The 27,860-nt window shown below is 36.5% G+C and overlaps 3 protein-coding genes across 11 annotated transcripts; 1 reads left to right on the forward strand and 2 right to left on the reverse strand.

Moving 5' to 3' along the window:
- Positions 1 to 1,307: 1,307 nt before the first annotated feature.
- On the reverse strand, positions 1,308 to 20,474 carry LOC117163022 (solute carrier family 22 member 21). 4 transcript variants are annotated; one of them, XM_033344988.2, is made up of 11 exons: positions 19,745 to 20,474; positions 10,510 to 10,589; positions 8,968 to 9,115; positions 7,836 to 8,049; positions 7,643 to 7,749; positions 5,809 to 5,963; positions 4,907 to 5,096; positions 4,370 to 4,502; positions 3,983 to 4,295; positions 3,648 to 3,832; positions 1,308 to 3,057 (listed from the first exon to the last, which is right to left on the reverse strand). In XM_033344988.2, exons 1-11 carry the CDS (start codon positions 19,768 to 19,770, stop codon positions 2,881 to 2,883), a joined length of 1,728 nt encoding a protein of 575 aa, XP_033200879.2. In that variant the 5' UTR covers positions 19,771 to 20,474; the 3' UTR covers positions 1,308 to 2,880. The 4 variants fall into 4 exon arrangements, with proteins under 4 accessions (XP_033200879.2, XP_033200886.2, XP_033200891.2 ...); XM_033344995.2 differs by lacking the exon at positions 19,745 to 20,474 and adding an exon at positions 14,015 to 14,271; XM_033345000.2 differs by lacking the exon at positions 19,745 to 20,474 and adding an exon at positions 12,933 to 12,951.
- On the forward strand, positions 18,980 to 23,272 carry LOC117163058 (zinc finger C4H2 domain-containing protein). 6 transcript variants are annotated; one of them, XM_076619005.1, is made up of 6 exons: positions 18,980 to 19,401; positions 19,473 to 19,704; positions 21,745 to 21,916; positions 21,987 to 22,168; positions 22,258 to 22,467; positions 22,670 to 23,272. In XM_076619005.1, the coding sequence occupies exons 2-6, from the start codon at positions 19,640 to 19,642 to the stop codon at positions 22,797 to 22,799; spliced, it is 759 nt and encodes a 252-aa protein (XP_076475120.1). In that variant the 5' UTR covers positions 18,980 to 19,401; positions 19,473 to 19,639; the 3' UTR covers positions 22,800 to 23,272. The 6 variants fall into 6 exon arrangements, with proteins under 6 accessions (XP_076475120.1, XP_076475118.1, XP_076475119.1 ...); XM_076619003.1 differs by lacking the exons at positions 18,980 to 19,401; positions 19,473 to 19,704 and adding an exon at positions 21,161 to 21,252; XM_076619004.1 differs by lacking the exons at positions 18,980 to 19,401; positions 19,473 to 19,704 and adding an exon at positions 21,161 to 21,252 and having other exon boundaries at positions 22,258 to 22,458.
- On the reverse strand, positions 23,190 to 27,153 carry Cln7 (CLN7/MFS domain-containing 8). Its single transcript, XM_033345013.2, has 10 exons — positions 26,567 to 27,153; positions 26,123 to 26,288; positions 25,895 to 26,042; positions 25,581 to 25,824; positions 25,413 to 25,501; positions 25,122 to 25,341; positions 24,941 to 25,040; positions 24,742 to 24,876; positions 24,565 to 24,674; positions 23,190 to 24,479 (listed from the first exon to the last, which is right to left on the reverse strand). Exons 2-10 carry the CDS (start codon positions 26,152 to 26,154, stop codon positions 23,986 to 23,988), a joined length of 1,572 nt encoding a protein of 523 aa, XP_033200904.1. The 5' UTR covers positions 26,155 to 26,288; positions 26,567 to 27,153; the 3' UTR covers positions 23,190 to 23,985.
- Positions 27,154 to 27,860: the final 707 nt, after the last annotated feature.

Below are 27,860 nucleotides of genomic sequence, written 5' to 3' on the forward strand. Positions count from 1 at the left end.
CAATGCTGTTCGCTGATTTTGTTCTCGCTCGACGTTGTTTTCAAAGGCGAGCGACGCCTCCGATAACACATCAGAGTGCATATCGCGGATTGTTTTTACGCTCCATTCGCATTCGTATTAGAATTTATTTATGTTCGTGAAAATGTCGCGGCGTGTATTGTGCAGAATCAGTCTGATAGGATGTGATTAGTCACACGATTGATTATTTCTTTTCTTCCTTTACGTATAACTGGCAATAACAGGGTTACATGTGTTCGTCGAACGTTTTATGTTATCTTTCCCGTTGAAATCGACACGAATCGAAGATACGCGTGTATCGGTAACGTTATTGAGATTTTCATAATGCGAAGGCCCAGTGCTACGAAGAACGATACGTAAAAGGAGAGGACGTCCGGCGTAGTTTCATGAATACGAAAAAAGAAACAAGGACGAATGCGAAGCCGCGAAGATTTGTAGGCCGGACAACAATATTTATTGCGAGACGTCGAGTCATCTGTAAACATAAAATAACCAGCCGCATCGCGTGCAGCATACGCGGCCCTATTGCAGCCCGTCGGCTAGTCCGGCGCTCGCTTCAATTTCCTTTGAGCAGCGTTGGGAGACCGAGAATTTGTCAGAATGAAATATCTAAATCCCCGTGTATATTAAAATATCCCAACGACGATGGTAATGGCTTTACGCGGCATTAGTCCTTTGACATTGTGCGCTGGATGTCGGGTCACATCTAACTCTTTTATGCCTCACAAAAGCCAACTTTGGCCCCCATTTTCTCCAAATGAGAACAGATAATGTCAGCGTGCTTTCATTTAAAAACTCGGGTGGAGGGACACATGCCAACATGGAATATTCAGTAACGTAAACATTATGCAAAGATTAACGTATTCGTGGTTATTAAGCTCCTTCTATTAGGCTTTATCGATCGTGTCGTTCTATTTTGCTTTTGACAAGAAAGAAATTGGGTCTTTTTTAACTGTAACTACCATACGATTTGAGATGCTTCTCGTCATATTTTTAGTAATAATTAATGTTTTCATCTTCTCTTGTAGCTTCTACGTATATTTCAAATACGTAGGATTTACTAAAATCACCAAATAAACAGAATTGTAAAGATACAAACAAAATGTAGCATGATTTATAATTGGAAGAACCAGGTGCTGAAAATCGTTTGAATTTGAATGAAACGTCAGTCAGACACTGCAGCGTGCTACGTTTTAGTATTTAAGCAGAAGTTTCCTAAGCTATTGTTTCAAAGTATGCCAAGGGAACTCTTGCAAACGTCAAAGGTAAAATCAACGACAACCAAAGGATTTCGTAAATGCTTATGTATCATCAGAATTACGTTTACTTGTTACATTAATGTCTAGTACACGTATGATGCGTTGCTATGTACGAATATTCTTAACTCCGTCTTAACAAATACGATTGCCTGTGAAGCGTCGTTAAATTCCGCTACTCGCGACACGATGGAAATATCTTCTAACGACATCAACAATTCTATATACAGGTTATGAGTTATCGTTGATGAAAACACGTTGGAGAGGAACTACCATGGTCGAGGATATTTACATTAATATTTCAGTTAATACTACGTGGCAACGAAATTAATAATACTCTCACGAAAGATTCAGCATCATAAGAACTATTGCAAATAACGTGACAAAATATTCCCATCGTCACGAGCATCGTTCGTAATACAATTGCTCTTCGTAATTCTCTAAAACAGCATCGTGGCCTATCCACCGTGTGCTCCTATATAATTTCCATGAAACAATTGTACTACTACGGTTTGTACACGGCTACGTAAGTATCCACCGGCGGAATACTCGTTTAGAATAATAATATCCTCGCGTAAACATATACATACACACACATATACATATGTATGTATATATATATTTATACATGAAATTAAATTACCGCTATTATCTCGTCCTTCTGAACGATGCACTATCATGGCACGATGCTCTACACGTCTTAAAATACAACGACGATGGCCGATATACATTTCTAAAATGCTTGACTCAGAAATACAGACAAGAGCCTGACGTAATTACTAATACGTGTTTATGAACATGATACAGCAATACTGTGAAAATACCTGAGTATATTTATGTTTTCTCTCCTAAATGGAAGAAGCATCATGGGACAATGCACGCATAATTCGTGTGTATTTAATAAAACTCATCGTACATATGTAGACGTCTAGACGACAGATACACCAACATGTCGAACGATAGCCTTAACTGGCAGCAACGAGGCATAATTAAGCACGTTAAAAATTAAACGGACATTGCACGAACGGGAGTGGAACGATCTCGCGCGCCTTATCTATCGGTTGCGCAAGCGAAAAAGGAACAAACGAGCTGGCGAATTATCGACTAGGTCTGATAAATTGTTGCCAATCCTCCCCGGAGACTATCTTTCTCCCTTGACTATTTCATCTATAATCAACGACTCGTCAACTCGTTTCGCGACCAGTCAATTTTATGGCAAATTGATCACAAGCGAACTCTGTTGATTTCAATGCATTGAAAACGAGGGTACTGTGTAACAGCGCGCGTTTAAGCTCCCTTCGTTTTAGGAATTTCGTCGCGCGTTTCACTCGCGAGCTTTCAAGCCATGAATCGAATAGTCACGACCGATTTTCTTCGCACCAGGAGAAGAAAAACTTCTGAAAGTCATTGCTGCTGCACGTTTCTCACCACCACCTTCTCCTTCTTTTTTTCGATTCGGTTTCGTTTTTTATTCGTTTCAACCCTGTCTCGTTGATTTTCACACTTTTTCCTTTTTTGGTTTCCTTTGTCCCTACTCTCTTCCATTTGTCTCTTGCGTTTTGTTCTTTTCGGGATTTATAACGAGCCGCGTTGCTTCCGACCGCCCTTAAGACGGCGAATCCTGCAGTTCCTGTTTCTGCTGCACTTTACCGATATTCTCCGCCTCCCACACCGTGTCCGGAAGTTTGGTTCCCAATGTTTCCGGGAAGAATAGAGACAGCAGCCCCGCGGATAACGCCATGCATCCAAACAGAATCAACGGCAGCTCCGGCATTATTTGTGCCTGTATCATAAAAAGATACGTAAAAATGCGAGAAGACGAAGTACATTATATCTATATATTGCATGTATTTCTACCGTGAAAAATTCATTTCGCGAAAATTTATAGATTGTTATTTGAGCACAAATACTTTTACACGAAAGGCAATTGGTCCTCTTGCATGCTATACCAACTAATGATATTATTAAATTGACATGTGACAAGTCTTAAGTTGTACTTTATTATCGCAATTTACTTCGAGCAAAAATGTTATCTGTTTCGTTATTAAATCTATTACTGTCGGGTAAAAAAATTTATTAGCGTATCTTATAGTGATAATATTAATGTAATTGTACTAATCCACGGAAACGAAGGACAAATGCACAATTGTGTAGAAATAGCTACAATGTAAAATTTCGCGTCTGCAAAAGCCACAAAGCCCTTTGTAATTATTTTGTCCGGTCTTTAAGCCTTGCTTAATCCGCAAGCTTAACATATCGATAAATCAGAATCTTTGTTTCGCTCGTATTGTTCGAAAATAAAGCGCAAGCATGCAACAAGCTGCTCGTATCGGTATCGTTCTACGATGTACATTCTTGCGGTGGTAGACTCACCAAAAGAGGAGTTTGCGGTGACAATATTGACCCCATGCGGCCAGTCATGCTGCAAATTCCAAGAAGGGAGTGTCTCAAGTTCGTAGGGAACAGCTCCGTCGTGTAAATGTAAATCGTCGAGAAGGACATCGTAATACACCATTTCCCGCCCATGTACAAGATCAGTGGTAGAAAGCTCAGCGAACCTGCAATGGATTCGTTGTCTATCGATACTTGACGTTCCCTTTGTAAATTAATCTGTCACCACTCGAACATTTTCAAACAAGTAATATAAAAGGGATGTAAGGCAAAATGCTGTAAATTGCAGAGGGAATTTCAAAGAAAATCCAGGTTACCTGTCGGTACGAATTGTATAGCCAGACAGAACACTCCGCTCAGTAAGAAAGACGAGGAAAGGGTAGCTTTACGACCAATGTAATCGGTCAGGAACCAGGTCAGAAAGTAAGCCGGGATTTCGACGATGGCCACTAGTATGAAATTAACGTATTTGTCACCGGCGAAAGCCACCGAGTTTAACGATAATCCATAATAGACGAAAGTGTTCGTCAACCAGCAAAACGAGCACGCCAGCAACCGAGTGAGCATCACCGAACTATTTAAAACTTGCATCGCTGGTGACTTCTTTTCGGCTTGTACCAATTGTTCCGTCTGAAAAATACGATGCCAGATAACGTTTCGAACTCGAATATTTTCCTTTGTACTTCCTTGAAAATTAATCCTACCTTTTCTGTTTTCACCATATTCAATTCTTTGAACGCTCCGATGGCTTCCTCGGAGATTTGTAGTCCGTTAATACGCGCCATTCTCCGATAAATACTTTCCACCTTTTCGTGTTTTCCATTCGCCAATAACCACCTTGAAAATGGGCATCATTGTGTGTGTTTTTCTTTTTCTTTTTTTTTTCTACAGTAATTTTCAAACGGGGAAACGATTGAGAGTATCTTTGTATAGAACACGCTTTATCGATAACCTATGGCGTAGATAGAAAAAAAGGAACGATGAGAAAAGTAATCTGATAGAATACGGTTACAGCTTGAACCAAAGATTAAAAGCAGCCTACACATCCTCGACGATCCCTCGGTATCGTGATCCGTGTTAATTAATTAGAGAGTACCGAGGTCCAATCAAGGGCGCAGTGACGTGAAAAGTTCATCGGTTAATTAGCCGGATGTCGTGGAACGCGTTTAAGGGAGTTCATTTCGAGATCGTTAACAAGGCGTCGGGACAATGCAAATGAAACATTCGCCAAAGGAAATTACCTGACTGATTCCGGGATCAGGACGGGCAATAAGATGGCGAGCAATGCCGGACCGTAAACCATTCGAAGGATCATCCGCCATGATCTAAGCCACATCGCGATCAAACCGAGTAGCATCTCACCCACTGCGAACATGCAGCAGATGATCGTGCTGGCTAGCACTCTACCGTTTACTCCTGCCATTTCCATCCCTGAAAATAATCAAACGTTGCTCATATGGTGAACTTGCGGTTATTCGCTAGCAATTTAGATTATGGTTACAACGAATGCATTCTCTGACAATCTTATGCTATCATAGAGTTCAAATTCGTCGTTGTTCAGATGTTTAATTTGTCAGAAAGATACTTCAAAAGAACAGGCATCTAACTATGTTCTCAGTGAATCTCCGCTTCAATCGGTTACATTTTTATTGAGATGAAAGCTATCAACTAGTAGATCAAGGTTCGATATTGCTCTGCGAACAAATTAAATTAAAAAAGTAAAAGAAAGCCACCGATATTTTTGTTAATAAAAATCTATATCGATAAATGATAAATGATAATCGATGTGTATTGCTAACACTGATTCTGAGATCCGTAAGAGATCAGAGTCGCTTGATCTGATAAATCGTGATAGGTGATTGAAAGACTTTTCTGACGAATTATTGGAGCTGGCATTATTGAAACGTGCATTATAATATATACACTGTATGGATATTGTATTTACGTATAAATGAAATATCGGTGAAATTATAAGCGTGGCAATGGTAAACTGGAGAACAGCAATGGTTACCTTCAGTTACGTTTTTCGATATCGAAGGGTTCCTGCATCGAGTGGCCAGTGGCATGTGAAACATGGCCGTTATTTATATCAGCATTATTCACGTCGAACATCTTCCCTTACTTTGCCTCGTTATTAACTCACCTAAAATAAATCCAGCGCTGTAGATACCGGCCGCGACAGTCGCGTCGATAAATTCGAACACGAGAAACATCCAATAATTCACGGAGAAGGAATGTATCAGGCCGCTGATTCCGCTTAGGAATGTGGTGAGTGTCAGTATCGTGCGTCTTCCGTATCTGAAAGTAGCAAAACGAAATATAAGCGGACGTTGAGGATTTGGCGACTAGACAGCGCTTCCCTATTTGTCGATGATTCCCATAAAAGCTTCAACGAATTATATTCTCGATGTAATTCCAGAAGGTTTTTGATAGGAACGAGAGGAGTGAGAAGGTTCATATCGAAAACTATCCTTGTCAATTTTCATATTTTTTCAGAAAAAGAAGAAAATACTTCAACGTCTTCTGCTTTCTTTCGATAGATTTCTATTTTTGAAATAAAATATTTATCATATCACGCAATTACTAAGACGAGCTATATCGATATAATCACGAAGTTGCGCAAGCTGGAATAGTACGATGGACAATGTACTCTCTTTATGAAATCAGAATAACAAACAGTGGAATAGTTAGAACATCAGTATTTTTATTCTTCGTGGCTATTATCAAACTGAATTATGGCGATATGTGAGTCATCGTTTAAGAAAGCAATGATTGTGCTAGTCCAAAATACATAACTGTCTCACTAAAAATAATAGCCTTGGTAACTTGGCAAGAATTATTCTGGTGAAAAACGGATTTGACAAAAGTTATTCTTCTAGAGAAAATCAATTTTTATGCGACGATAGATCATTTACGAATTTCTCTTCTAACGATTAAAATACGCTGTTATCTCGAATATTAAAAAATTCGACAAGAATGGTTCTCGTTACGAGTCCCTTGATCGTTCAAAAAGGGGAATCTCGAAAAACAACCTGCAAGTTCGAATCATTGTCATAGATCTTCAAAGTTCGCCCAAAGTACAATTTCATTTAAATACAATTTCCCCTTTGGACAATCTCAAGTATTCCCCGACTTCGAATTAGGATTTACAAACTACAGACTCGCGAAAGTCGTCTGTCTGAATACCGGAGTTCCGCTTCTCCAGGGACACTCTAGCACGTGTCATAAAACGCTCTAAAAACCTCGAAGATCGTCGAGTTCATACTGCAGGAAATAGTCTAGAGAAAAACTTCATAGACCTCAGGATAAATCCGTCACGGTTCGATTTCTCTGTGTTATCAAGCATCTTAATTATCTCTCACACGTTTTTCCACGTTTTGTGAGATAATTTCGATAAGCGAACACTAACGACCTGTTGATTTCGACCGAATCTCAGTTAAAGTGTTGCTACCCTCTTCTTCGATCGAACGTCGTTAGATATCCGGTTCGAATCCAATAGATTCCATTATCTAGACTTGAGATTCGAACCGACAAGAACTAATTGATAGATTTCGGACTTTTGTAGGTTTAATGGAAATTTGAAAATACCAAAATACATAGAACACATATAACATTAAAAAATACATACAGTGTCCAAAAGTACTCGTAATCGTATTATATTACGTAAAACAATTCTCTGCTTAGGCTTCATTTGTTTAATTATATTTGTATAAATATAATTTGCCTAAACGTCCACGGTCTTCTAATCAATTTTGCTACATATACTCTTTCGGTAATTTCCAATCGAATCGTATTTTTCTATCGTTAGAAAATTTCCCAAATTTGAAGACAATGTGAAAAAATCGCTATTGATACGCGTGATTTCTAGTTTCAATTTCGTATCAAAGATTTCTTTGGAACATTAAAACGAAAACGAGATTGTGACATAAAAAATCCGAGAGTCGTAGGAATCGCAAATTTTAATGATTGTTTCTCACTTGTCCGATATATATCCAGCGAAGATCAGTCCGACGAATTGGCCAACGTTATTTATCGTGCCCACGAGCGTGAGTTTCCATCGATTGCTGTCGCAGGTGAGGTCCCACTGTATCGAGAAAATGATAGGATAAACGTGAGTCATCTAACTAACCGTAATTAGCTGCGATCTGTCGATGGCTCGGTCGGATTTACCTCGCTGAGCACCGTGTTCTCCGATGGATCGTAGATCCACGAATCGCATTTCTGGGTAGCGTTAGTGAAAGTCTGATTTGTGCACGCCCCCGTGTGATTCTGAACGACGTATCGGATGCACTTGGACATCTCCGACACGTTCGGCACAGAGTCCGGTACCCAGGACTCGTCGAACTTCGTATTCAATGGATTCTCGCATTCTGATACCGCGCACCTATTTTTTGAATAATCATTCATTTATCAAGATGAGAATTTTTTAATGAAGATCGAAATGTTAAGGAGGAGATATCTTTCCGGGAATTATTTGAGTAGGTGAATTTTTCTGTTCTATATAAATATCCCGGAATGTTTTCGACGATAGAACCGATAGTCTTTAATGTGGTAAAATATATCTTATAATTAATCCTAATATGGGAAATTGACCTCCTTCAATAATTTTTTATTGTCTGGTGAAAATATCACGAAACTGCTTCGGATCTTCGTTCCTGCTTTAATTCAAAATTTTCAGCGACTGTAAGAACGAAAGACGTAACTGTACTGTTAACGCAACACATAAATAATCATTAAAGTAAATCTGGTTCAGTGATCCATCTCAGCAATGTTGCGTTTTATAAATTTATTAATAATTATTCGAAGTATAGCAGCAGAGGTCTATAGAACGTTATTCGAAGAAATTTCCTCTTAAAATAACGTTAAATTTGTTAACAGAGCGCGGTGAGTTGCTTCAATAAAATACAGTTAGCTGCGTAAACGTGGTCGCTATACGCGTCTAAAGCTCGTCTACCGCGAAAAAGTTAACAGGATGGCTAATAAAGTAATCGATTATCCGTCGCATCGATTACATAATTCAATGTTCGATCACTCATGTAGTCGCGGAGCATTAGGTGCTCCTCGTTGATTGCACTTGACCGGCGCGCATTATTCAAGCCTTCTCGCCAGAGTTTATTCGTCCGAGCACGAGCCATAAACGACACTGATTCGCTGTAGGCGACTAGCCCCGAGTAGCTCGAACAACAAAGGAGGCGCTCATACACACGATAAATTACACGGAGATAGAAAAAAAAATGAAAAACACGAAAAGAAAAAATAAAATCATTGCTCGAATCGCTGATTGCATCACGTAGTAACGTACCTGTATTTAACTTCGCCGGCTGTGAATACGTAGGCAAGCGTGAATCCTGCTGACAAGAACAGAGGCAGGCTGATTATCGCGAACATGATCATTTGATAGTATCCAAAGCGATCCACTTCCTGCTTCCTGTCCGATCCTCTCTTTCCCTCTGCGAAAAACACGGTTTTCCAAATGATCAAACGATACCGTTCGATTCGTCTGGTCTCTAAAAATTCTATCATTCGGAGGAAAAGCATGGAAAAAAGAGGAAATCGAGTCGATCGTGAAACTCTTGAACCCTAGAGCCAGCAGATTCTCCGGTGAAAATCGGCACCTGCCGTTGACACGCGATATTTCTGCCGCGAGCTTACAAGAAAGGAAAAAAGACGAAGAAAACGTGATTTTACATCCTCCGCCTCCTCTGATACGCGTAATCGCGATCATGATAATTTCCTTTTAAATTGTATATCTAGTGTCTTGTTTCATTGCTATTAGTCAAGCAATCACAGCGGTGTGGTCTAGCAGCCATTGATTTATTCGTCATCGTTAAAATCAACTTTTTTTGTATCTCTCTTATTTTCTTGTCGGCTAAACGAACATTGTTATTGTTGTGATTCAGTTAACGCAAACTTAGACCAGAATGAGTGTCTAATTGATTTAGCCGGCGTTGTTAATGAGTCGCGTAACTAAACAATACAAACCGCTTACTGATTTTCTTTCAAGCACGGTCTTCGCGTAGATCTCTTTGTAATTCCAGCAATAGGCGACAAACAATAGTAAACGATTAACTCGAGTTACGTCTAATCAAGACGAATAGATGCGTCAAGCAAATCGCGCCGGTGGGTTGCAAATGGGCACGCGACTAATCGACGTGGTAATTATATAATGCCATGACCTATCTACGATCTACGACATGCAAAAATAAATTTTTTAATATTCTTTGCTATTCAATAAGGCAGACATACGAGGAGATGAAAGTGTTAAGAATGAAATCACTATTGTAACTAGATCATTCGAATGTAGAGTACTGCCATATTTACATTTTTAATTAAAGAAATCAATAGAAAAGAACTATATTTTTTTCTAAATATATACGATTTACATTTATATAGAATTTTATTTCTTCATGAATTTCAAAATTCTTATGCGAAAATACAATAACCTGTTTTGCTGCCTACAAGCATACAGATTTTTCCACTAACTTCTTAACGCGTCGTATAACGTATGCATTTAGGCATATGTTGTATACCAGATATCTGTTTTCTATTAGGAGTACTGCATTTGTAACATAATATACTTATACATCGCCTACGAGAAATTATGTAAATATGTATTGTACTACTTTTCCTCTAGTCTCTTCAATTTCCTTTTCTTCGAACGCAAAATATACGATTTTATTTTCGTTGCCTGCATTATATTTCAACAAATAAATTCCGCATGCTAGCAAAATTTGTCATGCACAGGCAAATCGGCATCATATCGTGGAGATAACTACCGATTCAGATCTAAGACATAAACCTACATACTATACATACATATAATATTAACAAAACAAGCGATTACCTGTCCCATCTTTGGGCGTCGAGGATTCGCCGTTCTGCGAGGAAAAGAGCTTCATACTGTCCTCCTCGTCGCCTCTCAGGCTGCAAACATACAGAGATTCGAGAATTATGCCTGATCCGTGGGAAACGCTCCTCCATTGACCCTGCTTCGAAGATCAAATTGCTGTTCGATCATCGGCTGCTCGAAAAAAAAACGCGCGGAAACGACGCAATTCAACGCGAACATTACATAAAAGCAACGAGATCGCACTAAGGTGCTTCTACAGACGCTCTGCAAAGGGAAAGAACGTAAAAAGACAAAAAGACACAAAGAAACCAGTCGCGAACGGGACTTTCACGCCTGTCGTCTGTCATCCGATTAGTCTTAACGCGGCGGAGAAACGAACGACGCGTGCAAGACACACGATGGTTCGTATCCGCGAGTTATCATCGCTGTTTCAGATTGTCGTAATCGACGTAAAAGCAAAATCGTCGATGTAAAACTAACTGTTGACAGAGAAGTTGGATGGAGTTGGATGAAAACGTAATCGTTGACACAAGGTCCAGCCGATAAACGCCCGATAAAAGGGAAACGAGCTGCCCGCGTGTTCGCACGAACTCGACGCGCGATCGCAACCAACTGCTCGCGGCGAATCCCGATTTTCTACTGGCGCGAATCGAAGCGAGTGGACACTAAAAGAGAGACAAAGGAAAAACCAGTGCAAACAGAGGCGTTCACATCGTCCCATACATATATACATGAAAATCAGCGCGTCATGGAGCCATGCTCTCGGACCCTAGCTGACCGATTTCTAACCGGAACTGCACGCTCCCATTCGTTTTTATCGAAACGATTTCAATCTTTTCAAGGATTTCATTGTATAAGTAGACTATAAAATGGTCTGTATAAGAAAAGAGGAATCTTGATAGACTAGTCGGACATCAGAGCCATCGGTATGATCATCGTTTAGCGACGGTCTTTCATACCATTGACTTTCTAATACGAAAGAGCGCGTCTGAAACTATTGCACGTCTCGATACTCTGTATTTATATGCAGTTCGTGGCGAGCCGTCTCCTTGACGATCCTCCCGTAACCAACTACACGATGCCGATTTAACGTTTTAAGGAGGAAACGATCCGTCGTTGCTCTTCAATCTCGTTCGATAAATATAAACGTGGAAGCTGGGCATACCACAGAAAATGAGCACGTTCCGCATTGTCTTCGTAAATCATCGGTTTATTGTTATTTATCGCCGACATGTAACTACTATGTAATTTTTCTTCGGTCTTCTCTTCCTTTTTTTCATTTCGATCGCGAGTTCCCGGATAGATAAATTGTGATTATTACAGGGTGATGTCACACGCGGAGGATTTGGAACAACGAACGAACGGCAGAACTTGAAACTGTATCTTTTACATTTGTTAATCGTCCCAAGATTCCTCGTTTCCTGAATTACACTTTGCCCTTCTTAACTAAAATGTCCTTCTGAAATTTTATCATTTCCTTTGTGCGATTCTTTTTCATTCAATTTAAAATACATATAACCAATCATTGTTTTGTAAGCCTATTTAAAAAGCGAAATATTCGACGAAGGTATTTCCACAGATCTTGAAAAAAAGAAAAATGCTGGAACGTCTTAACTAAGGAGGATAATAGCGTTCGCCTGTGACGTTCTTCCATGTTTCGAGTTTTACGTCATGCAAAAAATTCGTCACACGATAGCTCGCAGAGATACGGGATATTATGCGGCATTGTTGCACGCGTGACGAACTACCTAAACGCGAATCCAAGGAGAAGACGCAGCGACATTCGTTGAATTGACCGTAAAGATTGGATCGCAGATGGATCCAGGTCATTTGTCCTTCGCGCGTAATTCCACGATGCCTGCTACTCATTCAGACACTCGGTGGGATTAACATATATTTAACGATATAAACGACCTGTCATAAAGAATCCTAATTCTTCAATAAAGACGCCAATGTGCGCGGTTCGTATCGCATTACTACGGCTGCTATATCTTTTCTACGTCCTCGAATTTTTCCTTCTTCACTTTACGCTCCGACCAGTTTTAACGACTCGGCTGATTAGCAGCTGGTTTTATAACTAGTTCTGTTGCACATGGTTAGGGAAAAAAAGTTACTCGAAAACGTAATGAAGTTTTTAAAAGCCTTAAAGAAATTATTAGCTCATGCATGACTGGATATTCATCGAGCTGTGTGAAAAAGATCTGTTGACTATTGGTAACAGAAACACATTATTGCGAGAAGTACATAATGCGTTAAAATTAGAAACAGTTTTACTGAAAATTTACATTTATCGTTTGATTAATTTTAGATTAAATTTAATCGAGCCTCGATACGAGGATTAAAAACATCGCTAAAAATCACGTCGAAAGAAATCCTACATTATCTAAAACATAGCAATTGTATGAAATTCTTCTTACCACTGTTTTACTCGTATCTCGAACGGTTCTTACAATTAAAATTTTCACTGAACGAAAATTTTCTGCTCAATAGCTGATGATCCGGATAGGTCGCCCAGTCAACTGAATTAAAGTCTAACTCGACTCGTCAATTACAATATCGCGATTCGATCAACTGAAACGAGGCGGAACTAAATAAACGCAACAAGAGGAACAAACAAACAATATCGGGTATATCGTCTACCTTGAAACGCACTCTTGTTATACTATCAATTGTAATCATCAACTTAAACGCTTTCATCTGATCGCTATTCTTCTTAACTTGACGTGCAATTGGACCTAAGTCTTCAACGAACACGGAACAATTTCCAGCTACCATCTGAACGAAAAGAATAATTGCACCCATTCGATGGTACTCTAAATCAAGAACCTATCTCGATCAAGAGACAAACGACCTCAGATCGAATTCCATGTACTCGTGTAATTACGATCGCGTATCTTAGATCGTTCCATTCATTCTGGTGATTCTTGTTCTATGAGAACACAAAAGTTCCCAGGATTAACAGTGGACGAAGAAAATATGATACGCTTCGAGATCTAATGTGAACCGATAAAAATATCAATATTCGTTGGACCAAACCTATTTGCAATATTTTACTATATTTAATATAACATGCTTGTAACTTGCTAACTGAATCATCCTTTAACCAGATAATTCTATATTCGCAGAATCAGATATTAATAAATGCAAATTAAGTTCCATTAAGTTGGTTTTAGTCAGCGTAAATTTTAATATAATACACGGTAGAACTCCATTTATATGAACGGTATATAGTCAAACAAGATTTTAATTAATCATTAATAAACTCTGATTAAACGAACTCTTGCTATACGAACCAAAAAATCATGTATAGTTGGAAAAATCCGTGGACTGCAAATTTTATGAATTTCAATTGTGTTGAACTATTACGCTGTAACTTATTACCAAGTAAAATGATGACATGCAAACAAAATATAAAGAAATTACTATGTTCAAAAAATTGCTAATCCAAGCAACGAATTAACTCTTTCCTATTTAACAGATTGAGAGGAACTACACTCACAATTAGAACCAATTCACGTTTCTATCCGCAACGTGTTGTCGCTCGAAACAAAGTATGTAACACGTGTGAAAACAAGTGTCCAGCTGCTTTTCGTTTTCTTTCGCGAACACGCCTACACCATTGTCTGCGTGTCCGCCGATTGCTTGTGACTCGTTAACTTCACGACACGAAGAACACCGTTAAGTGAAAAAAATCACGGATTGATGCGTGCCAAGAACACTATATCGGTCTAGCGACCACGACCGCCTTGTTGCTGCAGCAACTGTCTTTGAAGGTAAACGTATGCCCACGACTCTGTTCTGTTCCCAATGATCACCCGTGAGGACAGTGGGAGAAGTGAAACAGAAGGAGAGGGGAAATCGGTCCTTCTTAAAGTTCTAGCCTTTCCGATCGGTAGGTCACTCGCTCTATCGCTGGCCAGGTACCACGTAGCTTTCACGTGAATTGCATACACCATAAAATAATCCGATGACTATTTCGAAAACTTACTGCACGAGAAGCTTGCTGGTTCGACTAGACTGGCGATAAAAATGTTTGAGAAGTGATAAAATGTCCAAAAAAGATCGTCGAAATGAAAGAATATACTTAGGATCATAAGTATTAGGACACCTATCGATATCTAGCATAAATTGAACGCTATTTGCGATACTATTGAACTGTTTTTATTCTCTAAGTATTTTATCAGTTATTTCATTTGCAACGTATGTATCTTATAATATAAAATAAAGTAAAATAATAAAAATAAAGTAAAGTGAAAGTTCTTCAATAAACGTAAAGAATGGATGTTCTAATTATTTATAGCCGACAGTATAGCTTTGATTTAACGAATATTGAGCAACTTTGTCGAGTCGCGATAAATTCTGATGTTAGAATGGAAGGAATGATAGATGAATAGAATATCGCGTAAATTCACTTTGCTTGGAGTCGTTTGACAAAAAGGACAGAAAACTAATTATAAATCTCCATAGCCTGCAGTGCGTTGTGATTAATGTGCGACGAACAACGCTTAAGAGACATTTACAACGCTGAAATTGTATTTCCACCGAATGATTATGTTAGGTAAAATATTGGAACAATATAGCTTCCTCACGGTTCAGTAATTATCAGTTAATTACTAAAATTTCGCGGTTCGACGCTAGTATGCGTAAAGTATGTGACGGTCGACCGTATTTGACAATTGCACGGTGCTTAACGAAAGGCATTATGTCGCTCCTTGAGCTTCTGGCCACCATTAAATGGCAATTACGTTGCAATTTTTTCGAAACCTGTAATTTGCTAAAATCTAAACTTCGAAATGTTTTTTCTTCTAACGTTTTAAAAAATATCTTATCATAGAATTGAAACAAACAAATATGTGTATCAACAACGATCGTTTCGCATAAATCTCAATCTTAAAAAATCTTTTAACGCTGGAGGAACACGATTGAGTCAGAAAGAATCTAAAGAAGATCTTAATCGTCACCCTGCTAAGGAAATATGTAAACGAAAGTGATCGCAGTTACCAAAAACACAATCTTAAAATGGTCTAAACGCTCTAAACGATGGAATCATCGTTTCCTCGGAAAAACGCCAGCCCCGTGGCGAAAACTGTCACTTTCTCGCTCCAGGAAACACGCTCCTGGAAATATCGAAGCTCCAGACTAGGGAAATCCCCGGATTAAACGTCCCGCGTGCGCTATTATTTTGTTTACGCTGCCACCGTTGCGTTGAAAAGTGACAGGTTTTTGCTTGGTCGAGCAGCGCTAGATCCACATGGGCGGAGAAAACCGTGCGCACGATTTCCCGCGGTCGACACACCGACAGATAACGCGATAGATAAGAGAGAACGAACGAGCACACGCGCTCGCGTTCGCATTCGCTTGCCCATGTGTACGTATTTTTGTCTTATTCAGTTCATCGAAAACAACCGGAGAAAAATCAAATAAAACTGGTTTACGCCGGCTTAGAGCGGATGCGACAGCTTAGTTGCAACTAACGTGCGACGGTTTATTGTTACATCGACCGTTATATGCAACGGGTCTATGGAAAAATCGGTTTTCCCCGTCGTCCGATCGTCGAACAAAATTGAAAACCGATATCGGTGGCTCGTTTTCGCTGCTCTCTCGCGATCTGTCTAGCCCGATTCCGCATTTTATCCACCATGTTCCGACCGGATGAACGGAACACGGAATAATGACGGATTAGACGAAATTGTACCTGTGGTAGTTGAATTTTTGCTACGAAATTATAGGAGTAATTACGACCATGAGCCACGCAGAAGGCAAACTAATGCTCTCCAAGTCCGAGCTAAATCATTTGATCTCTGCGAAATTGAACGCTAATTGCGTAGATTTTGATATGGAAATTTAAACATTTTCAGGAAATGGGGCTGATTACTTTCACTTCTAGGGAACTAGAGCTCGTTCGTATATAGCGCTAGACTTGTTCGACGTGGCGTGTATTTGTGCGAAAGTGAAACTTAAGAAACTTGAGGCTGAAATTTTTGAAAAGTTCAAGAAACAAAGTTGACAATTTTGGTTCCTAGAGAGATAGAGCTCGTATCGGTATAACGAAATTGTATCGAGTGTGCTTTTCCGATAAGACGAACCTGAGAATCGTAAAACAGCTGTGAATGCAGTAATGAACGCCGTCATATTGGCGACTATGAAAATTACAGAAGACGGAAAATGCGCAGCAAGTTTCAAATTAATTTACGTATTTCTCAGTGGATTTTGTTATTAGTGTTCATGTCTCTCTCGATGCGCGATTCTACTATGATTCAATTGGATAGGTATAATCTACTACATATATCATTCTGATTGTATCGTTGATATCGACATACGATTACGTTCAGACGATTCTCAAATCAGAGCGTTTGAAATTAATCCATGGATCTCGTGACTGAAGGATGAATCCGGTATAAAGAATCGCAGAAAGTATTAAATATCTCGTAATGCGAATAACGTTACGAGATTTCTTTACTCGAGGGAATGTAAACTAGGAAATTTGAATTATTTATAACGACACGATAGTCAAGAAACAAGATATAAAAAACATGGTTTATCGGCTCGAATTAAAAGTTCGCATCTCATTAAGGATTCGTCAAAATATCGATAAAATGTTTTTCTCGTAATCAAAACAATATCGAATACCGTTACCAGAAATTTCTTCCATACAACGTCATATTTATATCAATTATTTAGCCGATAAGTATTTTCGATTAAATATTTTCGATCAACAGCTTTCAACGATAATAAAAGACAAATAAGAGAAGAAAGATTACAATGGAAAGGAAAGCGTAAGAAGATCGATAATTGTTCACTGTACAAATATTTGCGAACTACTGCAGTTTATCAAATTAAATAACGTTCCATGACCTAGTTGTCCTAGTTAAAAAGCAGACGAAAGGGGAAGCTGCATCGACGAGGATAAAAGAAAAATAAAATTTATGATAATGGTCGTTTATCTTAACCGTTGAAGAAAGGCTGCATTCATCGAACGAATGACGATTGCTTAGGATTTGTTTAAAATTTGTTTGTTCAAGATTTTGCATGATCTCGTTAATGCAAATAATATTCCCTGCCGATAGTCGCTCGTTAAGGAAACCTCCGATGAATCTTTAACAAATAAATCTATCTCGACCTTTAAAACCTCTACAGAAGATAATTTTCGCTTCCTTTAGAAATCAGTTTTACACGAACACCGAACATTTGAAAATTATGAAAACCTGTGGTAATCCATGGTTTACGTTCTCAAAGATTCGCACCGAGTTATCGCCAAATCTTCACTGAAAAATATATCACGCACTCGTTACTCGTCAACAATTTTTTTCCTCGATCATACGATGCATTATCGTGGACTATGTTCGTCATTAAATATCTCCAACTGACAGAAAAATCTTATCTACAGGTTGTACAATAAAACAAACGAAGGAAAAACGGGGTCGCATAATTATTCATGTTCGAGAAATCACGCGTTACAAAAACTTCGCGAAGGAAAAAATTATTTGCTCGTACAAATAACGCTATTTAACGCTTGTACCTCCGAGTTTTAAATCTTCCGAGCTGCACGTCGAATCATCTTGTTCGATCTCAAGATAAATGAAACGAAAAGATTTGAAAAAAAGGTGAGAAAAGGAGAGCATAAATTGGCCGCGTGAATTGGCATTGATTACGAGAATCGCGCCGCTTCTAAGCGTTCCCGTAAATAGGAGTTAAATTCTGCAAACATTTCGAAGGTCGGTTTCGACGCGACACTAATGATTCCCCGCGCGAATTAGTCAGCGAAGCATAATGGCAAGGTAAATGAGCCCAGGCCGTGCGTCGCGGCAGCCCCGAGTAATTTCCATTCAATTTCAGTGTGTTCAACCGGATGGTTGACGAACTCTGGTCTGTACAAGCGACCTCCGTTACGTTGTGCGACGATAATCGAACGTCGGAAAAAGAAAAATCGGTGCGTTTAAAAAAATGTAAATCACGAAACAAAACGCTCAAGTACGCCGGGTTACCTTGTGGAAGTCTGACTAATTTTGCATCGGATCAGAGTCTGGCCTAACGCTTAAAGAAAACCTTAAACGATTTCCAAAAACGTACCAGCTTATTGCTACCGCGAAGGTTCTTTTTACGGCTGACATACAATCCGCTCTTATTTTTTTATTTGCTCATTTGCTACTACTACTAACCGTATTTCAAGGAAAGTACCATAAGAAAGTACCTACATGTAGATATCGTGATAAGAATATGGCAAGAGCATGTGACAACATGAAACTCAAATATTCGTTAATATGAAATAAATTATGTTTGAAGATACAAGTTGCTCAGAAGCCGTGTTTACGAAATGTTGATTGGTTCTATGAATAGAAGAATGACGATGATAAATATACCTTCTTAATATTTACCTTCGAATTTATTATCTTTTTGTGATAAATAAATTGGGAATAGTTTGTTTGCCCTTTATACTAATTATATACGGAAATTGTTTAAAGTAGCATATGAATGACTTGTGTAAGAATTAGTTTCTCAACATATTTTCCTATTTATCCTTGCGTCAAATACACGCAACAAAGACGCGCTGTAATTATTAATTTAGCACAGCACATTCGTCGGATGTAACGAATCATTTGCAAGAGGTCATCGCGGATCGTAGTTCGCGATAATCATCGCAATGATGTTTCTTTTCCTTTTTCTTTTTTCTTTTTTGAGGAAATTATCAACCACGGTAGGACGTGCGACACCGCTTCATTCTGTTTGCTCCGCGAAATTATCAAAATGCTTAATTAAACACTCTGGTCGATGATGGTGTATCGCAAACAAGAAAATCGACAAGACAACATAAAACTTCAGCCGCGAGTCGTCCTCGTATGCGAGGTTAATAAATATGCGCGTGCTGTATGTTGATCCATTCCGAGTGTAAGTCGCAAAGTGTAACGACCGTATTATCTTTAGACGATTCATGACTAAAAATTTCTCCGTATCTCCAGATACGACTGTTCCAGTGTGACGTAAGAGACCTGTCTATAAATACGAGAAAAATTGTAACCACCAGCGAAAGAAGAAAAATAAGAATCGAATACAAAATCAAACCGTGGAGCGTCGTTTCGCGCACGATCATTCACACGAGTAACAACCAGTCGATCGCTGGCCTCTCATGCTTGTTGCGCGTGAAACAACGCGCTACGATCAACGAATGACCAAGGAGAAGGATAAATGCTCGTAAATAAACATGAAACACGCGTCCCTATGAATTACTTACATTCTTGAGCCCATCCTGGACCCCATGATCCTGTCACGTCGAAACTCGTCTAATGTACTCGAGTCGTGAAAAGAGTGGCTGCTGTTAAAGCGGAAAAATATTTTCCCCTCCGCGGACGCGCGACGAGAAAATTGTCGAAACCGCTCGACTTGACGCCTCTCTCGCGCGGCACTCTCTTTTGTCCTATATTCTCGCAACTCGCGAAGCTTCAGAGACACTCGAAAGTTTGTCGTTGCTTAGTCGTACAGTGGCGGCAGAGGTTTGTACCCAGTACTAAGTAGGAGGTGGACTGGTGCACAGTGGCCGACGAATGTGACGAAAAGTCGGGAGAGAGACGCGAGGCCTTCGTGGCCAGAAACCGCGGCATTTTTCTCACTCTAATGTCACACTTTCTTATCTAGATTATTATAAAAGTTAGATCAACGATTCTTGATACTCCTAGGAATATGAGACACGTTCTATGAGACTGATTGGACTACCGCGTATATCTCCATGATTTCTTAAATGAGGTCATACGTTTGCTTTCGTCGTTTCCCTTTCTTTTTTTTTTTTTTTTTTTTTAACACCATTTCTTTCACTGATACGTCAAAGAAAAGAAAAGTAGCACTTCTTTATTTACTCTGTATCATTACGGAGTACTGATCATGGCCGTGTAGTATCATCTTCAAAATTTTGTAAAATCATCAGAGATAACAGAAGACACTAACTTAATAGACTGCGTTCCAGATGCAACTGATAAACGATTGCTACACCTCCGATCGCGCTTAAACGATACTGAGTTCTGACTATTCCGTAGCGATTCCGTCGCGTTTCCCCGATGAACCGTCATGAAAAAAACTTTTCAGAAAAATACGCGACATGTAGTAGGTATATGTAATGCTCGATATGTAATTTCAGCATAGGAGATATAGTGGACATTTGTGTAAATATAATATAGATTATATATTTGAGATGCTAATAGTCTAGTTCCTCTGCTAGCTCGTAAGAAGTATCGAACGTTATTACGCAATTTTGATTCGCAGAAAAACTTTATTAAAATCGTAAATAGAATTATGTCGCGATCGCAAAGTTTGATGGAGTTATCGATTCGGTTTTGCTTGAGTTTTTATACAGTCATATAGCTAAAACGCGTTTATCTGTAAATATTACGAGAATACATTTGCGATACATTTTTAATCGAATATTGATTCTAATCAGCAATAGAGATTATCTCAAGTATAACACTTGGAGTAAAATTAATTTATCAAAATACGATCATAGTTGATAATTTTTAATCATCGTACGTATCTTAAACTTAGACATACTTTCATATACGATTTCCATAAGTTATCCTTATCAGATTACAGAGAAGCGTTCTTGGATCTATCTATCTGACATGATACTTTGTTTCAAAATGAACCGCTCTTTTTTAGTTCGTCGATATAGCGCTATATGGCGCGCGCATTCGACTGCATCTTAGAATTTGTTGTTTCTGATCTATCAAGAGATGCCTGTCATTGTAATTTATGGTATGAATTATATTCATTGTGTTGAATGTCAATGATATTAGTTAATTCTGGAAAATACATAATTGCAAGTCCGACGATTTCGTTCGTTTCTCAATGAAAGTTCTGTGCATATAAGATTCCTATAATTATATTTTAAATATCTCGCCCGTAATGCCTTGACAAAAGGAATTTGGCTTCTGAACTCGCTGCATTTATTTGATAAACAAGCTATCTTTCGTTTGACAGGCTTGTCTAAACAAAAGTATCGGGAAACATTTAACAATGTCAGCCACCGAAACTACGGTCATTTTCGCAAAACTGGAAGCATTGAAAGACATCAAGTACATATACGAATTTGCATATACAAAGTCTTTCTTTAAAGACGATGAAATGTTTTAAACAATCCGAAAAGTTTAACGTGCCTTTGTGCAACGTCACTATAGTGAACTGTAATACGATTCAATTTATTTTTTTCTAAAACAAAACTTCTAAATATTTTGTGTACTTTGTTAGGTCGAAAACACTCCAATTGGAAAAGATGAAGCAAAGAATCTTGCAAGAAGTAGAACAAACTGAACAAGAAGAAAAATGTTTGCTGGAGTATAAACAAGAAATGGATCTTCTTATGCAAGAAAAAATGGCACATGTCGAAGAATTACGTCAAATACATGCGGATATAAATGCGGTATGATGAAACATAGATCTAATATCTTGGTTCTAGATTATAGGTGTAATTATTTATGTAACTATGGTAGATGGAAGCTGTTATTAAACAAGCAGAAGAAGCTAGAAATAAAGCAAGAGAGACAGCAAAATTAATCCATAATAACGATTATCAACCTCTAAAACATGATATTGATCGTATGCGTAGGGAATTTTTAGGATTGGAAAGGTTACCAGAATTATATGAAACAGAATCTGATCTCATTTCACCAGAGTAAGTTGAAATGTAAAATAAATATAAGCTGTCTTGAATTGAATTATTAAACTATTATAATTATTATAACAAAGATTGTTTGTTCATAGCTACTTTGACCGTCCAATGCAAAAAGCAGAATGGAGGGTCGAAGTAAGGGGAGAAGATTTATTACCCCCTCTTACTCTGCACCATCCTGGTCACCCAGGTGGTTCCACACCTTTCCTTGCTCCTCAACCTCTTCAAGGTCCAAGTAAGCCAGAACCAAGACCATTGCCACCAGCCCCAGGCCCACCTGCTCCAACATTCAGGTACCACTGGTATATCGCAATTTTATATTATATTTCTATATAATACATAGGTCACATTAGCCAACTAAGTTAGTTGTATCCAATATATTTAACTTTATAAAAATTTTATTGACAGTGACAAATAACAAAAGTGCTCTATATGTTACGATACATTAAAATATACTATATATAGTAGTATATTAGCTTTTATGTTTTGTGTCTTTGCTTTTAGGCAACAACCACCCCCTATGAAATCATGTTTATCATGTCACCAACAAATTCATAGAAATGCACCAATCTGTCCCCTTTGTAAAGCTAAGTCGCGATCACGTAATCCCAAGAAGCCAAAGAAAAAAGACTAATTATATTTATAAGTGTTATTTATACTATGAACCATCAAGCATTTCTATCACATAATTCTAAGGGTATGTGTTAATGCTTTTTTTATAACTTAAAATAGTTTGACTACTATAAAAACATGCATTCGTGCAAAGTGTATAAAAGTGTTTGCAAAATGTATGTATTTATAGTAATGTTTTTAACTTTTCTTAGAAATTCATTTTTGATTTTTATAATACTTGTATCAACCAGTTGTAAGACACTGAATTTTCGCGACCATAATTAAATAATTTTTACCATCAATAAGATATACAAATAAATCTGCACGATTCTTAAGATTTTAATTAGTTTTTTATATTCATTTTTATAAAATAGTAATTGATGCAAAGATCATTTCTTCAAATACAAACACATATTGCTTTAGGCGCATCCTTTATTGCACACGTCGTTTTATATAATTATTTTAGCAAATATATATACATTTGAGTAAAACGTACTTCACTAACTACAATTATTTTAATGCAAAAATTTATAATTTTTTTTTAATTTGTAACCTTATCCAACTTTTTTCATTCATAATACTCACTGAGTTTATTCAACTGTAGTACAAAACATCATTCAATTATTTATGGTAAGTACTTACAAATCCAGATTATTCTGTGAAAAACATTTGTAACTGTTAAATTTAATTGCACCCTTATTTTTATATAAATTGAGCTAAATATCAGTCTTTCTATGTTATTATGATAGGTATATTCATATAAATTTAAAAACTATACACAATATTTTTAAACAAATTTTTCCATAAAAAATATACTTGCGTGTGTATACTTGTATAATTTTCATGTATTGAATCATATCATAAAATCGTAATAAGTGTTGTAGAATTCTTTTTTTTTTTATCATATTGTATTATATATCATTTTCATTTTGTAATTTTACTTTATAAGATTGACTCTAAAACTGAACAAGTTCATTACTTACATTATATTATTCTAAAAATTACACGACCCTGGTTATATTCTTTCATTGTTACCTACATATTTATGTATATAAAATATGTATTTTAAAAAACCTGTAAATATCCATAAAAAATATACTTGCATTTCGTAATATCATAATTGCATTTATATTAAACTCTTAATGGCAGCCATATGTTATGTATATAAGCTCGAAAAAAATAAAATCGAACTTAGAGTGTAGTACTCACTACACTTTATCACATCCCTCATTTTTGTTATTTTTATGTGAATCATTTGATCCTTGAGCATCATTAGATTTGAAGTGAACTAATGGAATTTCCGCGTCTTTTGATGGAATTATTACTTTTGGCGGAACCAACCGTTCGTTTACAATTTGTAACCATATCATACATATTATCAATGTTAAACCAGTAACACCAAACGTATGATATGTTCCAAAACGAGTATAAATTACACTAACAAATATTGGACCTAACACACGAGAAGCACATCCAGCACCTGTCATAAATCCCATCCAAACTCCTTGAGGACGAGGTCCTAATACTTTACTGAAGATAGTTTGTATTAAAGTGACACCTAATGGATATCCTATAGTAGTGAATCCGTACCCAATGAAAAACTGTGTGACGGTAAGTTGCGGTGTATAGGTACACCATTCTTGAGTATGTGGACATCCTACGATGTCTATACCATCGGCATCTTTTGTAATGTTGTTAAATGCTATAAAATAAAATAATTTTAATGTCTCTAGATTTAAATATTATATAGAATATAAATGAGATGCTCTGTTTATTTCTGTACATACGTCCGTAATCAGCAATTTTCGGAGGGTCTGGCCCCCATGGAATATATAAAATTCTTCCTATTACCATAAACAAAAATCCACCCCACAACATTACCTTACGTTCATTAAATCTGAAAATATTTAAGAAATAAATAAGGAGTCATTTTCCTGCAACATATCCCGACAAAAAATTGATACCTTTTGCATAAAGGTTCGATCATAACAAATGTGATACATGACATAATAGCCCCAATACTCATTAGTAGACCCATATAATATAGAGATTCCGTTTTCGACCATGCAAATTGATCCATAGTTAAAGAAGTACCAAGTCTATAAAGAAATAAGAGTATAAAATATGACATAAAAAGATTTTATATTTTGAAATTGTACTTACGTTTCAAGGAGGACAAAATTAAATACTAAAACAAAAAAAGCACATATTAATGTCACTGCTGCCAGAATGTCTGGTTTTATAGACTTCAGGGTTTCTTCTTCTGTAATTAATAGATGAATGTTTCAATAAAATATTAACATATCTATTTAATTAGAGTATTATTTAATTTAAATACATTTACCAGTTTGTTTTCCTTCATTTCTCATTGCCTCGCGAATAGCAATTCGATGTTCTGTGAAATTCCATGGAAGGAATAAAGCAAAATTAAGGATTCCCATTATAACATTTATCCAACCAGTCATAGTATACATATTAATAGGTACATTTATAAAATATACGCCCTTTTCTCCAAGAGGTGTAACTGCAGCTTGCAAACCAGGACCTACTACAAATCCTAACACCTAACACATTTTAAAACAAGCTGTATATAAAATTCTATTAACACATATGAGGAAATGTTAAATCACATTACCTGAGCTAGAGACACCATTGAAACAGCATGTGTTCTTTCTACAAATTTTGTAGCTGCTGAGAGATAAGATCGAGCTACTGCGATATTAGCTAAAAACATCATATTATATAAACAAATATCAACAATTCTTTTTTAACTGGTGATATTAAAATTAAATAAACTGCTAACCAGAGCTAACTCCAACCAAGAATCTAGCAGCTATCATGTACATTTTTTGATCACCTGGTACAATCTCAAGGACACTATATAATCCTGATGCAAATGTAAATAGAGCTAATGTTGATAAAAGTGGAAGTCTTATAGATCCCCTTCTATCTCCCCACCATCCTACTAAAGGAGAGAATAACATTTGTCCCAAAGGATTTGCTGCAACTACATATCCCATGAACTCTTTACCAGCATCTTTATCCAACTACAACATTAATCCATAATAATATTTTACATACCAAAGTTCATTTTTATTATATCTTTATCATACTTACTTTATCAAGATATGGCCATACTCCTGTGAGTATAATACTGAATCCAAGCGACATAAGAAACATAGTAAAATAAATTGCATAGATGCTTCTCCATCGCTCTTTCCTTTCATCAACAGTTTCCAACTCATCATCCACAGAAATAATATTTCTGCCAAAATAAAATATTAATATATCAATATATCAAAGTAATTAAATATTTCAGAATTTTAATGTACTTTTATATAATACCTTTTGTGAAGTAATTTCCTACACCACTCCATTAAAAGTCATATAAAATTTGCATAAAACAATGAAGTACACTCTCTTTTTACAATTATAAATTTAGTATAAATATAAATATTAATTTCTCACAATCTTTTTAACGTTAGCTGACTTCAATAATAATGTTACAAACCTAAGAAATGATAATATATAATTTTAAATATATATTTTGTTGTTAAAGATAATACATATGTTCCCTATCACATCATTAAACTTTTGTCAAAAACAAATAAATCGCATTTATATCATTTATATTTATATTGGAAAATACTTGTTATAAAAAAAAAGCATTGTGACATTCTTTTTAAACATTCCAATTTCATCTTGCCAAAAAGGTATTTAAAAATATTTTATGGATATAAAATGATTTACCTTCTCAAAAATACATAAAGAACAAGAAATGTTACTTACTCTATTCAATGAATAACTGAACTACTAAATTATGCTTTTATTATCGGATTTTAAATGAACATTTTCGATATATCAAAAATAAAAGATAGTAGAACACAGGATTTTGCGCGTGCTACTTCCTTTTAAAAATTTGCGCACACGCATGTCACTTGAGAATATTACAAACAGGCTAAATTCATCACTGTAGGCTCAAAAAATGTTTGTCCTACGTCATCGCAAGTGTTTGTTGAATTTATTCATGTCCTCTCTCATATACCAAACAATGTACTGCTACAACAAGTTAGATTAATGTATAGACGAATGCAAACGAACGCTCAATTGATTCACTTATTATCATGGATTGTGGAGCATACGCTTTTCATTTACATATGAATATTAATCACTAATCACGTTTCGAAGCGACTACTTTCTAACTATCAACCTTTGCTTCAATTCCACACATATATCTCTAAAAATGGATAGTTAACTCGTGACATATCCACATGTCTCTCTTCTTTGTTCAATTACGTTTAATGATATCTGTCGAAGACAAAAAGAACACGTGTTTCAAACCTACTAATATAACAGCTGATTGTCTCATTTAATACATGTATACATATATGAACATGTAGTATATATATATAAATTTATATTGCTACATAAGTGCTACATTCTTTGCTGTATAATATTTCATCTTCATCTTGTAAATATGTACCTATATTTGTATGTACGTGTTATGCAAATATGTATTTTGTAGTCTTATTGCATTAGTCCTGCGTTATAAGTATCTACGTTAGATGCTTTATCATTTTACAATAGAAAAATTGATGATTGGATAATTAAAATTATTTATTGAATTAGATTATACATCATGAGAAGTTTCTAACAATTTGACATCTATCTCGTGACTTTTATGACAAATAACTTTTTAGATTATATCTCAAATAGGTTATTTTTTAAAAAGAAATAGTTAATTTCTATTTTTCTTTTATTTCAGTATTCATTGAAATCAGGTCATCATGATAATATGATGTCAAATTTAATTTCACTCCATTAAAGACAGCATTTAAATTAAAAAGTAAAATTTAATATAAAAGTGCACAGTATATGTAATTGTAATAAGATGTTCATTTGGTTCAACTATAAACTACCCAATTTTATTTTGAATTATTTTAAGCAACATGCATCAAATTAGTTTCCCCTAAAAATTAAATTGTACAATAATTAATAAAAATTATATTACAATGTAAAAAAAAAGTACTAATGTTTTTATGAAGAAATTATGTACAAACTTATATTATTTATATTATTAAAC

Source organism: Bombus vancouverensis, chromosome 5 (genome assembly GCF_051014615.1).
Source record: "Bombus vancouverensis nearcticus chromosome 5, iyBomVanc1_principal, whole genome shotgun sequence".
Taxonomy (NCBI): domain Eukaryota; kingdom Metazoa; phylum Arthropoda; class Insecta; order Hymenoptera; family Apidae; genus Bombus; species Bombus vancouverensis.